Consider the following 17,481-nt stretch of genomic DNA (forward strand, 5'->3'; position numbering starts at 1 on the left):
ACGCCCATTTGTCACCTGTGCGCCACTGTCGTTCATATTTAAAACAGCGCCAAAAAAATACGGACAATGGAGGACACAGGACGAGCGCTTACTGCCAACAATACCTTTATTGGAGCCTGCGCAAATATATACGATTTGCAACAGGCATAAATAGAGTGAAAGAAGCGGAGGGGAAGGCGAGTCATCGTCGGTCAACTACTGCTGCGCATGCGTCAATGACTTTAAACAATATAAAAGAAACCATAGCATAGTGGACACAGGCCAAACTGCTTAACTTCTAAGGAACTTAAGTTCTTCATCACAAAGTGCAATAGAAGGGGAACTAACACAGGTCGCTCCTAACTGACACATTGAAAATGCCTCAAAGATCTCTCTGGCCATCTGATTGCTGTACCTTTTCAACACACGTGTGGGGTCAAGGAGCGGAGTACAGCCACACTTAGCACAATGAACAGCCAGATTACTGCCAGTCTTAATCTTGACACAGCGAGCATGCTCACTGTGTCAAGATTAAGACTGGCAGTAATCTGGCTACTTTCACTGAGGGGGCCTGGTCAGTTCGCAAAGAGCACTTACAGAAGAAATTCTTTCTTTAGTTCGGCCCGTGGTGTTTCGTTAGGCTGTACAACTTTAGCCTTTGTGGAAGGAACGCATGCAGGTAAATTAGAGAGTACAGTTCTGCGTGTTGTGTGTTTGTTGGTGTCTGTGCATGGGCTTGTGTCGGGGAGGGGGGGAAGAGGGGTGTTAGTTTACTCAGGCAGACACAGGCCGATTGGTCCTGAAAGAATTGCCTCTTAGAATAGTTTCTCGACTTAGTCTTCATTCTTGAATTTGTTAATTGTGCAAGCTCCTGGAGAGTTCAAACAACAACAACAAAAAAAGAAAACAAATACCGGCGTACTTGTTTTCCTATGTGCTTCTGTCTCACTCTTTGTCATTCTAGAGCAGCAAGTTTGCAGCCTGGCTGAGAGACCATCTAATAAGTCTTCAGGCTTACAGCAGATCATTGTCGCAAGCATCTCTAACCGTTTGTGCCGCCTTCATGACTGAATTGCTGAGCAGCCGCCATACTGTGCGAATCCTGTTGCCCGTGGCCACTGAAGCCGTGAGTTTGAGGACATCTCTTGCATGTGTAGCATTACGGGTAGAGAATTTAAGTTTGTCACCACGTCACTGTTGTTTTGCTTGTTGCTCTGTGTGCATTTGCCGCCTGGCCAGATGCGCTCCTCTTCTATGTACACATGGGAGAAGTTCTCCTAGTCGATTATGCCATATATATATGGCATAATATATATATATATATATATATATATATATATATAAACGAGAAGAAAGGGGGTTTACCGAGGGACCCGATATTTATTAGTCATATAATGAGAAGCCAACAAACACTGACACCAAGTACAACATAGGGGAAATTGCATGTGCTTAATAAGTGAAATAAAGTAATGATAAATTAATGGAAATTAAAGTGGATGAAAAAACAACTCTGCCGCAGGTGGGAACCGAACCCACAACCTTCGCATGTCGCGTGCGATGCTCTACCAATTGAGCTACCGCGGCGGCGTTTCCCCATCCACTTTCTTGGGTATTTATGTGTACTAGTAGAACCCTGGGAGTGTTAGCCAGCGCCCCCACTCACAGACCTAGGCGGCGGACGTGGAACGTCTTTCTTGCCGCAGGCGTCACGAGAACGTGATCTTTTCGGGTGAAGGCAACTGGTCAATAAACCCACATATGCTACCTGAAGGCATCAATGTTGCCGGATTCGAGACCCTCGTTAAGTAATAAACGAGAAGAAAGGGGGTTTACCGAGGGACCCGATATTTATTAGTTATATAATGAGAAGCCAACAAACACTGACACCAAGTACAACATAGGGGAAATTGCATGTGCTTAATAAATGAAATAAAGTAATGATAAATTAATGGAAATTAAAGTGGATGAAAAAACAACTCTGCCGCAGGTGGGAACCGAACCCACAACCTTCGCATGTCGCGTGCGATGCTCTACCAATTGAGCTACCGCGGCGGCGTTTCCCCATCCACTTTCTTGGGTATTTATGTGTACTAGTAGAACCCTGGGAGTGTTAGCCAGCGCCCCCACTCACAGACCTAGGCGGCGGACGTGGAACGTCTTTTTTGCCGCAGGCGTCACGAGGGTCTCGAATCCGGCAACATTGATGCCTTCAGCTAGCATATGTGGGTTTATTGACCAGTTGCCTTCACCCGAAAAGATCACGTTCTCGTGACGCCTGCGAGCAGTATACCGAGCAGTATAGGTATGGTTCTTTGTGGGCCAAGCGTCTCACGTTGTCGTCGATATTCCTTCGGTAGCCACATTAGGTGCCCAAAGTAGGCATTCGATTGTGGCCAACATGCTCTCCTTCGGGTTTTTATCGGTTTGATGCCCCCGCCCCACAAACGAAAGAAAGTCATTGTTGCGGCGCAGTGAATTGTCTCATGGAGAAAGTTCGATTTTGTTACTTCTTCTTTTGTGGAAAGTAATGGGCCACGGGACGCTTCAGTTGCCGGATAATCTTATTGTATCATTGCGATAGCATTTGTATGGACACTCCAGGTGCATTCCGGCCGTTGCCGTCATGTTCCTTATGAAGTCCAAGGGCGATAACATAGTAACCGCGCGCCGCATGCTGCATGTGCGAGTCTGTGAATGTGTGTTTGCGCGACATGTTTATTTGCCTTCTTTGACGCATTATATACAGTGGCTTTTCCTTTGATACGAAGTTCATTGGGGACTTCTACGTATACTTAAATATCTTGTGCGGTTTTCTGTATACGTGCAGTGAACGTTGTTTCCGGTAATACTTTCTTGCGCTTTATCAAGCTGTATCTTTGCATTTGTATATTCCATTGTATCTTCGCCTTTCTAATGTACGAAGGCGAGTCGAATGAAAGTGAGACAACCCACCCTGCACAATAATGGTTCGGTTCTTATCTGCGAGGCATGCGCGTAGCACACAGGCATCTCTCATCTACATAAGTGACACTAAAGTGGGAGGATAAATGTTCTTTATTGCTCTTATACACTGGGTTGGACATGGTAGCGTGACATAATGGATGCCCGAAAAGTTGAACAGCGTGGTGCCGTGAGGTGTTTGACTGCTGAAGGTGTTTCGCAAAAAGAAATTAGTCGCCGTATGGCTGCCGTGTACGTTGAACATTGCATTTCATTGGCCATGGTGAAGCGTTGGAGGAAGCTGTCCGAAGAAGGACGTGAAAGTTGCAAAGACGATCCAAGACCGAGCCAAAGCCAACGTGGAATCACCCCCAACACAATTGCAAAGGTTGATGCGCTGATTACACAAGAACAGAGGATATGCATCGATGAACTGGTGGAGCGTGGGAACATCAGTTACGGTTTGGTTCACAGTATAATTCATAAACATTTCGGTTATCAGTTCTTGTGTGCGCAATGTATGCCCGAGATTTTAAACCACTGCCAGAAGACGGAGAGGTTCGGCGCTACCTTGATTCATCTGATCCGGCACCACAATGTGGGTGAAGACTTCTTGTAATTGTGACCGGGGACGAATCATGGTGTCACTACCACGAGCCTGAAACATGGCAACAAAGCTTACGGTGGAAACATTTGAATTCACCACCGCAAGGAAAGCAAAAGGTTGTCTTTTTGCCGGAAATGGGTTGTTGACTTTTTTTTCGATCGTCAGGGGCCCTTATTGATCGAGTTTGCTAAACCTAGAGAGACTGTCAATTGCTTCCGATATTATGAAACGTCGGATCGGCTGCGGGCTGCAATCAAAAACAAACGACGTGGGAAATTGAGGAATGGGGTCATCCTGCTCCACGACAATGCCCGTCCCCACTTCAGCAACGTGCTTAATACAAAACTGGCAAAGTTCAAGTGGGAAAGGCTGTAACATCCACCATACCGCGCAGATATGTCGGCTTGCGACTTCCATATTTTAAGGCAATTGATAAAAACAGTTCAAGGGAACCAGATTCGCGTCGGACGATGACTTGAAAGAGTCAGTTACAGACTTTCTGAAGCAGCAACACAAGGAGTTCTATGAGACGGGAATCATTCGACTCGTTATTGAGTGAGACAAATGTCTAAATGGTCATGGGGACTACTTTTAAATAAAGTACGCCATTTGTCATATATTCGCATTGGTTCACTTTCATTTGACTCGCCCTGGTATATTTTGCAGAACTCCTGCTTTTTATATGTGCTCTCTGTTGCAACTAGAATTTCGGTGCAATTACTTACAATGCACGACCGGTGACAGCTGCTCCTGCACAATAAATTGGAACAAAGAACAGTGGCATTGCGATTTTTCCCTGGCTGCTGCACTTGTACAATAATGTAAAGAAGGTACTAACCTGACAAAGTTTCATTACAATATTTATCCTCAACTTGTTCATTTCATGGCCTTTACATATTTATACCAGCGGCATACACTGCTTTGCTGGTTTCGATCAGATATATAGTTCTAAATTTCGTGTGAAATTTTCTTTACTTACTTAATAGACAAAAAACCTGGAACCATTCGTATCAGTTATTCCGGCACAATTTTGGAGACATACGAGTACATTATTTTATGAAAAAAATACATATTTTACTTGTCTTGACATTGTGTAGCGTACAGTAATTCGTTTGTAGCATCTTTGGCAGTGGTAATGTAGGTATTATTCAGGCATTTGGGGTGGATCCTTCGGTAAATTCTATAAGGGGGAGGCGGAGCTGCAACGCCCCTCCCCCCCCCCCCCCCCGAACTAAATTTCTAGCTACGCCACTGACTGCAAGTAATATTCGCGTACAGCTAAAAAGGCTTAGTTGCAATCTATCACGGCACCGTATAATGATGACGATTTACGTAAACAAAACGATTTGCGTTTATTGGCACAACTTCGACCTTCTTTATAAGGCTTCCGTACCCTATCTGAACGAGTTTGATCTTAAGGTTTTGTAGGGTGCGATCTTGTACGCGTTCCAAAATAGAACGGAGGCGGTTCGTTCTGCCGAGCCAAATACGATTCGTCAATTTGAACCATGCCGAACGTCATGACGTCAATTGTGACGTGATATCTGTTGTCAATCATTCCGTGTCGTCTGTTATCGGACGAACGGAACGGAACATACCGCCTATTTCATGACGTAAAGAACGAACCGCCTCCGTTCTATTTTGGAACGCGTACAAGCTCGCACCCGTAATGTGTAATCTGGAAAGAACGAAAACGAGAAACATTTTACTAGAGATATTTTTTACAACAGTGATGAAGATGTGGCACTCTTTAAATAGTGTCCCTTGTGAGAGGACGTCTTGAATGTGTTGCTGTGGCACCACTGATGGCTTCAGTCATGAAGCAGCCACACATTTCGGTACTACCGCACAATTTCCGGCCATTCTTCGTTGTTATATATAGAAAAAAAGAAAACGCCTTTTCACATGATGGAACCTTTCCAGAATTGATGATTTTAGAACTCCCACATCATGCCATTGCGCAATACTGATTCATTAAGAGCAGTGTTCACGTTTTGTTGATAATTAAACTAACTTATTCTTCATAATTTCTTACATAGCAATTTAGAAGCTTACCCATTCGTGTTGCTTGATTCGTATTCTTGCGGATGGCTGAGTTGTTCTTTTTTTTTGCGAAGCACTGGCTGAAGCACCGTGTATCGCGTTTATTCCATGGTTGCAGACAGGCGTACTTTAGCGGCCCTGCAAGCTGATGATGATGATGTATGACGTTTAATGGCACAAGAACCAGTTATGGTCAAAGAGCGCGATGACATATAGTAATGAATTCAGTAAGTAATGTGTATGTAATGATCAAAATAAGTTGTAAATGTATGGGCCGTATAACGTAAAACTATTCCAATATGGTTTTATTCCAATCTCCTGACGTCAAATTTGCGTAACCGCCTATGCAAGCATCGGGGGGTCACCCGCAGGGTTGTCTGAATAAACCAATCAAATGCTTCCCTCGTTCATAGGAGGGCACTTTTGTTTGCTTGAAAAACGAATAACATTGCCTGCACTGAGCGGCTTGTCTTATCTAATTGGCTCACAAGATGCGAGGAACATGCTCAAGGGGAGAAGGATTCGATGGGGCCGAGCCACTGCACTGAATATCAATAACCGGAAGAAGAGGGTGGTGCCGCCGTCTGCGATTGGTCGCTTTCTCTTACTTAGCTTTCTGTGGCTCGTCGACAATCGCGGCGGCATGGAACGGAAGCTTAAGAATGACACTTAAACGGATCTTCAGCAAAGAAGAGTTGGCAGAACGAGGCCGTAAACGTGCCGAAAGTTTTCGAAAACGTTACACGGCCAAGCGAAAACTTTTATTACACGCAAATGAATCCATGCTCTCCGGCAGGGGCGAGTAGCGAGTGTCGGAGCGATCGGGTGCAGCCATCGGGCAGCCTACGGCTATTCCGAAGAAAATTCAGTTTTCTTCGGCATATTAATGCCTCTTTAACGCGTACACGTCACTTTGACGCGGTGAGTTTTTGTGTTTTTTGACGTCCCGTGACAGGCAGGTGAAGTGGGGGCAGCCCGAAAACTTTTGACCAATAGTTAGGGGGCTAATGGCAAAAGGCGTCGAATCAGAAATAACTATTTTTGTTTTGTTCGGTGAAATTATGCATAATCAGTGAGTACACGTCATATCAGATGGGGAGCTATGCCGGTTTTCGTGACGTTTGTGACAGACAGATGAAGTGGGGGTGTCCAAAAAAGTTTTTGAACAATCGCGGTGGGCGGAGTGTAGAATTGGAATAAAAAAGTTTGGAATAGTTTTACCTTATAGCACCCCATATCTGATGTGGCTGTAAGGAGGCCTAAAAAACGGGTCGCTGTAAACTGCGTAAAATATATGAGCACCAAAATAATGACAACGACTCATGTTAAAATGGGCATAAAACATTCGCTAAGAAGCGATATGAAAGGATGCATACAAGCACTATTGCCTCCACAGGGCTCTTGAATAAATCAAGTGCTGAGGCGCGTGTGCTGTAAAACCTTATGCCAGTGCAGCTACAGCCTCAAAGGCGAGGCTGCATGTGCTACACACGACCCGGCCAACTGATTTCTAAGATATTGACTTCATATAAAAAGCTAAAAACTGTTCCAAGGTTAAAAAGCGGTTCGTTGCTACGAAAACAATGCGGGGTGAAGTCGAATACGCTGATAATACGCAGAATGAAAGTCTTTTTTACGTGCAGTTTCTATTTCCCCTGCACTGGATGAGGACATGGCGAAATGTAAGGCTGTCACCATACCTTCGCAATGAGGGAGAATCACTTCCAGTCAGTAATTAAGAGTGGGTGCTGAAGGTATGACCTATTCTTTGGTCGACAAAGGATCACTTTCTTGTATCGTGTTGTTTTCTCCGATATCCAGTGCCCTAATTTGGGTTTGATCAAGTGCAGTTTATTGTATACCTGGGAATCCCACTGTTTCTGCCCGTGTATCTTCAGATTGTGACATAAATATGGTTTAAAGTCCGTGGAAGGAATGAGTATGTTTGTGTAGGTGTCCCTAAAGGATACTGAAATCGCATTCTCGTCAGCACCTTCATTGCCTTTTGTGCCACTTTGTCCAGGCACCTAGCAAAGATGGATGACTTGATTATCCAAATAAGCAGAGCATAGCAATGAATATAGTTCGCAAGAAACATTGTTCTTACGTTTTCGTAAACTCATTAGCGTACAGACTACACTCAATGAGACCGTAAATACAGTATCCCTAGCGAGACTTGTTCGTTTAGTGGGTTTAATAGCAGAGAGGATCGCGCATGCTTCCGCCGTAAAAATACGTGTATCTGGATTCAACGTACGGGTTCAAGAACGTTGGTCCTAGAGCTGCGTAAAAAACACCAGGAGGAGACTTCGAAGCATCTGTATAAAATTCAGCACAGGAATACCTCTCCTTAGGTTCAAGAAAATGCGAATGTATGTGTGCCTCAGGGGCTCGTTTTGATACCTCTGAGAGACGTCCCATTGGATAGTCTGCCACTCCCAATGCGGTCGAAACTTAGTAGGAACCATTAGGACATTCCCTAGAAGAGGGACGCCTGTTTCTTCTGACAATGCTTCCAACCCGAGGGACAGAGGGGGCCGAGTGGATGGGCGGTGACGGAACAGCGTGGCCGAGGACAAGTCGCGAGTGGTTGAATGACATGTATGGTCTACAGCTGCTTTTACCTTCAAGGCGTAGGAAAAGCTTAAATATGTTTTTTTCGAAGTAGAGAGACCATTATTTGTACTCAACGTACAGGCTTTGCACAGGACTAGTATTGAAGGCGCCTGTAGGAAGACGCATGCCTAATTGGTGGATAGTATCTAAAATATTCAAAGCGCTAGGCATCGCAGAATGATTAACTATGGCGCCGTGGTGAAGATGTGATAATATTAGAATTTTGTACAAGCTTATAAGGCATTTCCTGTCGCTTCCTCAAGTATTTCTTCCAACTTGATGCCACGATCAATGTGTGCATCCCACCTTCCTCGCTGTAGGAAAAAGGGATGACTAGCGCTCTGACAAATATTGCGAAAAGTTTGTAACAGGAGGCGCAAAAGTGCGACTGGTATTTCATTAACAAAATGGTGACCTTACACTGAGCACTTGCGTGTCTAATCAGCAATTTGATAAAGTCTATTCTGATTAATCTTCAAGCTAATGAAGTGGTGTGCCCTTCCGCTCAAACAATGACAAAGTTAGCTCATATACCTCTCGTGCGAGGCACTATAGTGCTTAGAGATTTTGCGTTAACATCATTGATGGAGAGATGATGTCGCGATCGAAGAAAGCAGGCTTGGAAGAACCGATCAGTAACTGGCCAAGACAGAACCGGCCGGTAGACCGTCGGTGCCTCTGTCATTCGTTGTTGTGAAGAGGCCTCGACCCACTTTCAGCATTCAGTGATCTTACCAACTACTGTGCGCGTGGGTATTACCGTCACACTCTGATATTACTCTTATGGCGCGTTGTAAAGATCGCGAGATTACTTCTATAGTAACAGCGTAGATACGTATGAGTACTACGATTATCATGACTTCGCAATTGCATATTGAAAATTGCATATCGCCTCCAGAGCAGCGGTACACAGCACCGTGAGCTAGTTAATGACGCGGAATTACAAGTTTTCTACAGAGAACTGACGTGCTTAACATTTTGTCAACACAATCCTCAAGAGCCGAGTATCACTTAACTGCAATATTACGAACGTGCGTTTTCAGGCAGAAGGTTTCCATCGAGTGGACCGCGTTCTCCCTTAATTTATTCATTACGCTTAGGAATTGCTACTGCATGTGTCGCAGTAAGCGAACTTTTGCTCCCCCTTTCACATACCAGCGTGATGCGGCTCAGCGTGCTATGCATATTGTTTTATTTAACACGATCCTTGAATGTGGCGAAACGCCGCTAACAGGCCTTGGTCCGACCCTGCAACCCCCTGTACTACGCACTACCGGTCACCGTGGCGGCTTCGAGCTCCATGGTGTTCCCGACGGCACGGGTCACTATCGCCTTGCTGAGTGAGCTGACCGACATAGGACCGCTGTCTATGGTTAGTTTGGACGTTTTATTGTGGGATTTGTCATCTTCAGTTCTCTCAAATTCTTACGCGCAGGAGTAGTCTTCTAAGGGTCCACGAAAAGCATGTAGTAAAATGCATAGGCGCTACACCTTCACCCGCAGCACTTTCCCCATGTAGTGCCTTGAATACAGCCTAAAGGAATGACACTATAAGGCCAGGGGTATTACAGTTAGGTCATTCTGGCTTGTAGTCTCTTTTCAAAGTATTTTTCAAGAAACAATTCTTAAAGCAGTTTGAACGCATCGAATGCACTACGTGCGCAGAGCATATCTTATGATCATCTTGGTCAACTATTTTTTCCGACGCATTATTATGAACCAGATTCAAAGAATATCCTCTGCTTGCTGCCTCGCTGCTGTGCTGGTTTTCTCTGCCACCATTGGTAACGATAGGTTTAGGTTGATAAGATCCGTTTTGAAGTGATTGGAAAATGGTTGATATAGTTCTCGCGACACAGCTGCGGCAAGGTATCTGCGCGTGTGCTCTTGCGACGTCGTCGCAGAGTGCGTGCATATCTGTCGCAAGGTAAGGCATGTATATATCTGGATTATAGGTAAATAAATAGGAAAAGAATAAATGGTCACGCAATATTATACGCATCCGATGCGAGCGCTTCATCTCCACAAGTTCGTATGGCAAGGATATATCGCACCAGGCTGAGACGGGCGGTGAGCTGAGGACGAGGGAAAGCACAATACAGGGTGTGACTGGTCAATATGCTCGTAACTAGGTTCAAAAAGCTTTTAATAATTTTCTGTGGCAGTATGCTGTTTCGGCAGTGCTTGTGAAGCAACGAACAAGAACCAAAATGTCGAACAAGTGTGATGTCCTTTAAAAGAGATCTTCGTACTAACAAATTCGTAAATGTGACTGGCAGAGAATATATTTTTTAGATTTTTGTTTCTTTTGTGCGTTTTCTATCTGTTCACTTAAAAGACACGTATTGCTTTTCATGGCACAGAAAAAAACTGCCTTGTGGCTATCTCTCCTTTAGAGGGGCAAGCAAGCATGTCTGCGTTCAGGACATATCAGGATGCAAGTATGCATTTGTTAAAGCCACATAATTACGCGCTAAACTACATTGTCAGAGTCAACGTTACTAATTTTTGCATTATGCAGCTACAAACTCAACACATCGATCAAGTATGTCTATTTGTGGGACCAATGAAACTGCAATGTGTGGCCGGTGTGTGCACGTGTTATCTCATTCTGCGTTAAAAACAAAAACTGCAAAAGAAACATTTTAATATATTTTGGCGTAGCTTTCAGATTTGACAACTTTCATTGAAATTGCTTTCAAACCTTCTCAATGACGCATTACTGAAGGCAATGGTCGGGCCAATATAATTCCTTGTTAAACTGGCTAACATGGTGGACAAAAATGTATTCTACCTGTGTGCCGTGCTACCACGCAAACGGTGGTTTTCGTCTTGATTGTTCTTCAACGAACATGAGTTTCAATTCATATAGCTGTAACGAAAAATAACACGCGCTAAACAAGTTGGTTTGTTCGCGCTAGGTGCACTACTTGTCGATATTGCTCTCCGCGAGCATATCGTGGTGACATATCCGACGTGCCACATTGCACACTACACAAATTATTATGGCGTAAACTGCGGATGAATTCACAAAGTTTTTTGTTCGTAAGTGCTCTTTGCTACTGGCCGGCTGCTTTCGCTAATAATATGTTCGGTAGGAGGATTGGTTGAAATGTTTTCTTACGAATAATTCCTGCGTAGGAGCCTTTTTGTGAATACGGGCGATCAGCCTCTCGAGGCGTCGACACGAGTTCACGCTATGTAAAGGAATAGCATTGACAAGTCAGTTTGTAAAAATGTGGATAATTCCACGTGATACAGTTGTAATACGTAGGTCTTCATGTATATGGCCTCTTTAACGTAGAAGAATACTCTGAATATACAGGCTTCACATATAAGGGAACGTAATCACTAAAGCTCTTACTCTAGAATTGTTCGTAAGAAAAAATTCCAGCCAATCCTGGTGCTGGAGATATTATTACGGAAGACAGTCGGCCAATGGCAGAAAGCACTTACGAATGAAAAGCGTTCTTAATTCGGCTCCAGATTCGAACCGACGACAGGCGCTAGTTTATGAAGCGGATTCTTTGTTTGCGTGGACGCACCTTATGCTACGGTTTTCTTTTTTTTTTTTTGCTTGTTCCTGCACAGCAGACATCAATATGCTGAGTCTATGACCTTAACGCATTAGGAACCGAGCACCTCATCCTGCAGAGCTATTATGGTATCGTCGCAGAATATAATAGACAAAGTACAAACCTTGTACATTTGCTGATGTGCTTCATATTTTCGCAGCTGCTGTACGGGATTCTGTTGAAGGCGTTAATTGTCACCTTCGCCTTGATCAGCGTGGACACTTTAGGCCACCAGGTGTTCAACTGGTCAGTACTGCCGGCCTGGATGCTTTCGCACCACCTAAACACATCTGGTGACTGGCTGGCGAGCCCAAGATGGCCTTCGACGCCGCTTTATGTTCAACAGCTCGGCCCACCTGTTCTCTGATTGCGTCGCTTCGCGTTATATTTGGTTTCTTAGCATCAATAAGAAATTATGCTCTGTAACCTCTACGCACTTAAAGTAATGTAACAATACGCAAGACTTGGAAGAATTGCGAATTGTCGCTTTACAACGCTACGAGTATTGCGCCTACTTTAGCTGAAGTAGAAAGACCTCAGCTCATCTCTCATTAAACCGGTAGCTCAGGAGTTCGCTACGCAAACTTCGGAGCGAGTGCAGCTTTCCCTTTACTTACCAAAAACTCTATCACCGTCTTAAGTTTATGTTTTCTTCTTTGGTAGTAATAGCTGAATTCGCAATCACACAGTCCCGATACGCTTAACTGAATCGTTGGAATTACTTTTCTGTAGTCATTGAGTAAATGTGAGCAGACGCAGGGAAGGGTTCCGTCGTTATTACAGACAAGAATAAACTACAAAGAGTTTGCATTTCAGTGTACAAAAGTAGTCTTTTTTTTTTTCGCCCTGCGGCCATGAAGGTTTTGCGTCTACAGTGGCAAAAGCGACGCAAGGAGGACAGCTAGGGCTCAGCCTGTTCCTTTCACATTGATGGGGTATTAAAACCAGATGAGGAGGGGAGGGGAGTCAGCGCGGCCCTCTTGTCAACGGCGCCCTTGCAACGCTCAAGTGGTTCCGCACGGAAGTGGCGGCATAAACTCGCGCCGCTCGCGCGGTCTATTTGACCCAGAAACGGCGCGGTCTCCCATTTCACTGACTTCTGCGCAATTGATGCGGAAGCTGCAGGCCTAGTGTGCGCGCTGCACCGGCTTGTCTCGACACGACGGAGAAGGGGCGGCGGGAGCCCATTGTGTTCTTTCCGGAAAGGCGCGCGACAACTCGTTGTTAGCCCCTGTCTGCAGCCTCGAGCGGCGCAGCATCTATAGTTGCGTGCTGCTTTCCGCTCACTGGGCCGAGTCCCGCGCACCGTTTGTTCGTGCGAGAAAACGTCGAAGCAGGGATACTGCCACGCCGAACTTTCGCTTTGTGCGATTGCGTACGACAGTTGTTCGAAGGTTGCCGTTCTTCGGTCGTCAGGTTTACGTAGTCTATTTGTTGCGGCACATAACACCAACACCTGGTACAGCGTTTGTTTCGACGACTGCCATGTGTACTCTACAGGGCTTCAGGGCGGTGAAGGAACGTGAGAGCGGAACGTTAATTCGTGTGGTATATATGCATGAGCGTGCTCGCTGGTGCTCGTCAAAATAGGTTTTGATGCGGATGCTCCTGAAGTGTGCTCTTGAACTGAAATGGCGATTGGCGCTAAAGCGGGACGTGCTGCCGTACTGTACACTCGCTCAGCAAACGTAAGGGTTACCCGCGAATTGCTTTTTCTAACTGCACTGGCACCCTAAATGTTCTCGCTATTGTTCCTTCTGATTCTTCTGTAGTGGGTAATTCTGTTCGTAATTCAATCCTCAGGCAACAGCGAAGACTGTGATGTTGGTTTTGGCTGCAGTGCAGTTCCTAAACCAATGGGAGGCGCCTTACGTTTGCTCACAGGTGCTCGCATGCTGAAGGGATGACTAGGCAAGATGGTTGTAGGAACAATCTGTTTAATTCGTAGGTGCCCCAGAGGTTCACAGCTGGAGTATTCGATGAGACCTCTTGCTGCTTCCTTCAGCGCCTTATTGATCAGCCGTAGTGCCCGTGTCCGTACCCGTATCCGTGGTTGATGTGTGTGTGGTAGTAGAACTTGCGTCCCACTGGGTGGTATCCGTAGCCGCCATGGCCATAACCACCCCCGAATCCGCCGTAGCCTCCGTAGTGATAGCCGGCCATCGCGACGGCGATCAGTGCGGCAAGCAGGAGGAGCTGCAGAAATGTTCAAAACACAAAAGATACAGACGTTTGTAACGTCGGCGCTGTTTGTGCAAGCAACCTCGTAGAGAAAACCGATGTCAGGTTTGTAAAGCATTTCTCGAGGAAAATTGGCAGCAACACGATTACATTTCCGACATCTGTAGCTAGATTAGCTGTTCTTTCTTTTTCAAAATCGTATTATCTGCGTTTGAAATTTTATATTAAGATGCTGTGCGCATAATATAAGTCACCTCGTACTCTCACTTGCAGAATGGTACATTAAGAAGCTTAATGTGTTGCGCATTTCAATCTATCGCTGCAAAATGTGTGACACATCGTGAAGCAGTGGATAATATACATTTAAACTGCACTCAGTAATACGTGTCTGGCAGCTTCTCTCGAGGAAAAAGAAAAGTGAGAAAGCCATAATGGTGCTGAATATTACGAAGCTTTTCGTGCTCTTTGCCATTCGCTAGACGCCTTTGTTAATAATACGTCGAGTTTGGCTGGAATTCGCTCTTACGAACAAACCTAGCGTAATAGCTCTTTGCAAATACGAAAACACGGGCCGAATTCGCAACGCTTTTCGTTCGTAAGAGCGGAGAGAGGTATTTCTAAGGATCGACGCCTGCATCTCGTTGTCATTGACCGGTCGCCTACGCTGTTAAAATGCCCAGAATCAGGATTGGCTCGAATTTTCTCTTGCGAACACTTGAAACGTAGAAGCTCTTTATGAATATAGGCCCGATTCCCGTATTGATAAAAAGCTCTTACGCTAGAATTGTTTGTACAAGCATTTTCTAGCAAATCCTGATACTGGGCATAATATTAGCGAAAGCCACCAGCTCAAGGTAAACAGCACTTAGGAACGAACGATTTTATGAATTCGGCCCTTGGATCTGTAGTAAAAAAAAAAAGCTTTTATGCTGAAATTGTTCGTGAGCAAAATGCCAGCCAATCCCGATACTGAGCATATTACTAGCGAACAAAACCAGCCAATCGCAAAACGCACTTACGAACAAAAGGCTTTGCTCATATGGACCCGGGGCCAGTATTCACAAAACACCTTACTTTACAAGCGCTCGTAGGAGCCAATTCCAGCAAATTGTGCTGCTTTACCATCATTGGCGAAGGCGGCCGGCCAATGGCAAAGATGACTCCCGAACGAAAACTTTTTGAAATAGGCCTTTGTTTCACGGGCTTTGAAGAAGCACAACTTTTCTCATTTTAACATAGAACGACAATACAGAGAAACAGCGTGCTATAAACAATGTGACCGAATTTCACGAGAAGCCAAATTCACACTGAGATGCAGTCTCAACTCTTACCATGAGGCTATTTGCGAATACTTGTCTATCGAGACTGCTATAGCACCCTTAATACTGACAATAGAAAGCGATTACCTGCGTAGCATTACGCTCGAATTTGGCGATCTCTCGTTTAGTCCTGCTTGACAGCTGTCTACGCACACTCCAGCCACTCCTGAAAAATGCGAAAGAGCTGTGTTCTCGCATTTCGCTTGAGCGTACCGGGGCTTAAGGGCCCCGGTACGCTCTTTCCATATAACATTGCACTACTCCATTACGAAGGTGACGGAACAGCGCGAGCGCAAGCGGAACACCCTTGCGCCCACGCGGCCGTCCTAATCAGCGCAAATCCTGTCGTCGAAATGAAAAATAAGGGTAATCGATGGTTAAAGTAGCAGCCCCAGCGCAAAGCGTGGTGCATACGTTGAGCTAGCGCCTCTGAGTACAGCGGAGCAAAGTGGCGCACACCCTTACCGTGTAGAACTTCATCGTGCCGCTCGCTGAGGGCGATCCGTCCAGCTTCCTGGGGAGACAGTGATAGACGGAGTGCGGAACAATGGGCCTTTATATATCAAGACCGAGGCGGGTCTGCCCGGAGCTGCTGACCAAACAGGTCGCTCTTGTTCCCGCCCGGGCCAATTCTAGGATTGTGGGCGCGCGAGTTTGGGGCACAACAGCCCTCGCAGCCGACGTCTCGCGCCAATGGGCATGGGACCCACGGCGAGAGACGGGCCGTTCCCGCAGACCGCACATCACGGTGCGCGGTTAGCGGTGGCTGAAGGGAAGGAAGGTTGCACGTGCCGCTTTCGGCAACGTCTTTGCGAGAGGCGGGTCACTTTTTTGCTCTCTCTAATACAGTATTCATCGGCTGGCTGCACGTTGCAAGATGTATCAATTTAAAGGTCCGTACCAGAAGAGCATACAACGAAAAAGACAACAAAAAAAGCTTCTGGGCTTCTTAACCATTCATCGGCGCACGAGGCTGCCTGTAGGTACATTCTCGCTGCTACCTGGTGGCAGGTTAAACGCTCCAAGGAAGCAGCTTGAACAGAACCCAAAGTGACTGACACGCAAGTTGTGGTTTCTGGTGGCATGCACCTGTAATTGACCCAACACCACTTGCCACGTTCAAGAACCAATTGAACCCCGTTGACCCAAAACTGCACGGATCCCATTTTCAGCAGCAATATTATTCGCCGATTGGCAAAGTCGGCTAGAACTGACGAGGGAAAGTTCAACTTTGCTATAGTACGTTTTTCAAATGCAACCGACAGCGAGAAAAAAGACCACTACACCTAAGCTTTGGACGCTCAAATACTAATCTTTATTTGAAGTATATGAAAGATTATATACGCAGCAGGTTAAATATTACTGTTGTTATGACGAAAAAAAAACAACAAAAGAAACAAAAATCTACACCAGAATCTCGGTTTGTGCGATAGAACCGTGCGCGCGGGCCGTGGCCGCGGCTCTAGGCAACTCTTCACAGTGCGTCAGCACCTTTGGCGATGGCACACTGAAAGGAAGCGCCGTCTTCCCTGATAAGCGATTGGCTCGACGCACTGTTGAGAGCGCTGCAATATGATAGCGCACGAGCGCACTCACGTGGTTTTATTTCATATTCGCGGGCTCTCGTTAAACGTCGAAAAAAATCGCCACGCAGCATGTGCGTTGCCACAAAAAATTGTATCGGTCATTTCTGAACCTCCGCTACAGCGCAATGAAACGCACTTATAAAGTGAATATTAAAAAGTTTGCATAATTCATGTTAACTAATTAATTAAGCGGAATATAAAAAATAGTCTAAGGAAGGCCACATGAGGGCAAACCATACGCCGTTAATTTCATTCAGCTGCGGCTAACCAGTTTTTAAAAAAATACTTGGCACAATCACCATACCATGGTGGCAAAGCAGCATCACACCACCAAGGCACGATTAATCACCAACTCGCCCAACTTACCACATTACTGTCATTGGCACAAGTTACGTGAAACACTCTGTATTTGGGCCATTGGGTATGTGCCACTGGGCAGGTATATCTGATACTTGTTGTGTGCCCCATACTTGAGAAATCTTCCATAAGCAGCTTTGTGGCATTGTGACATAAAGGATAAAGAATTTTTCAACACATTTACGTATGGGTCGCAGTTCTCTCTGCATCACCTCTCATCACCATTCTTGCCTCGACAAACATACATCGTCTTCGTGTCCGCTGACATCGCTGCGTCG

The 17,481-nt window shown here is 45.5% G+C and overlaps 1 protein-coding gene across 1 annotated transcript in view; it reads left to right on the forward strand.

Moving 5' to 3' along the window:
- Positions 1-12,447, forward strand: part of LOC139051999 (uncharacterized) — a 66,109-nt gene extending 53,662 nt beyond the window's left edge. Inside the window, exons 11-13 of the mRNA XM_070529065.1 lie at positions 944-1,105; positions 9,420-9,557; positions 11,921-12,447. Of these exons, the coding sequence (XP_070385166.1) occupies positions 944-1,105; positions 9,420-9,557; positions 11,921-12,127 (507 nt within the window). The 3' untranslated portion in view covers positions 12,128-12,447. The remainder of the gene's footprint in view (positions 1-943; positions 1,106-9,419; positions 9,558-11,920) is intronic.
- The last annotated feature ends 5,034 nt before the right edge of the window (positions 12,448-17,481 follow it).

Source organism: Dermacentor albipictus, unplaced genomic scaffold (genome assembly GCF_038994185.2).
Source record: "Dermacentor albipictus isolate Rhodes 1998 colony unplaced genomic scaffold, USDA_Dalb.pri_finalv2 scaffold_17, whole genome shotgun sequence".
NCBI classification, from domain to species: domain Eukaryota; kingdom Metazoa; phylum Arthropoda; class Arachnida; order Ixodida; family Ixodidae; genus Dermacentor; species Dermacentor albipictus.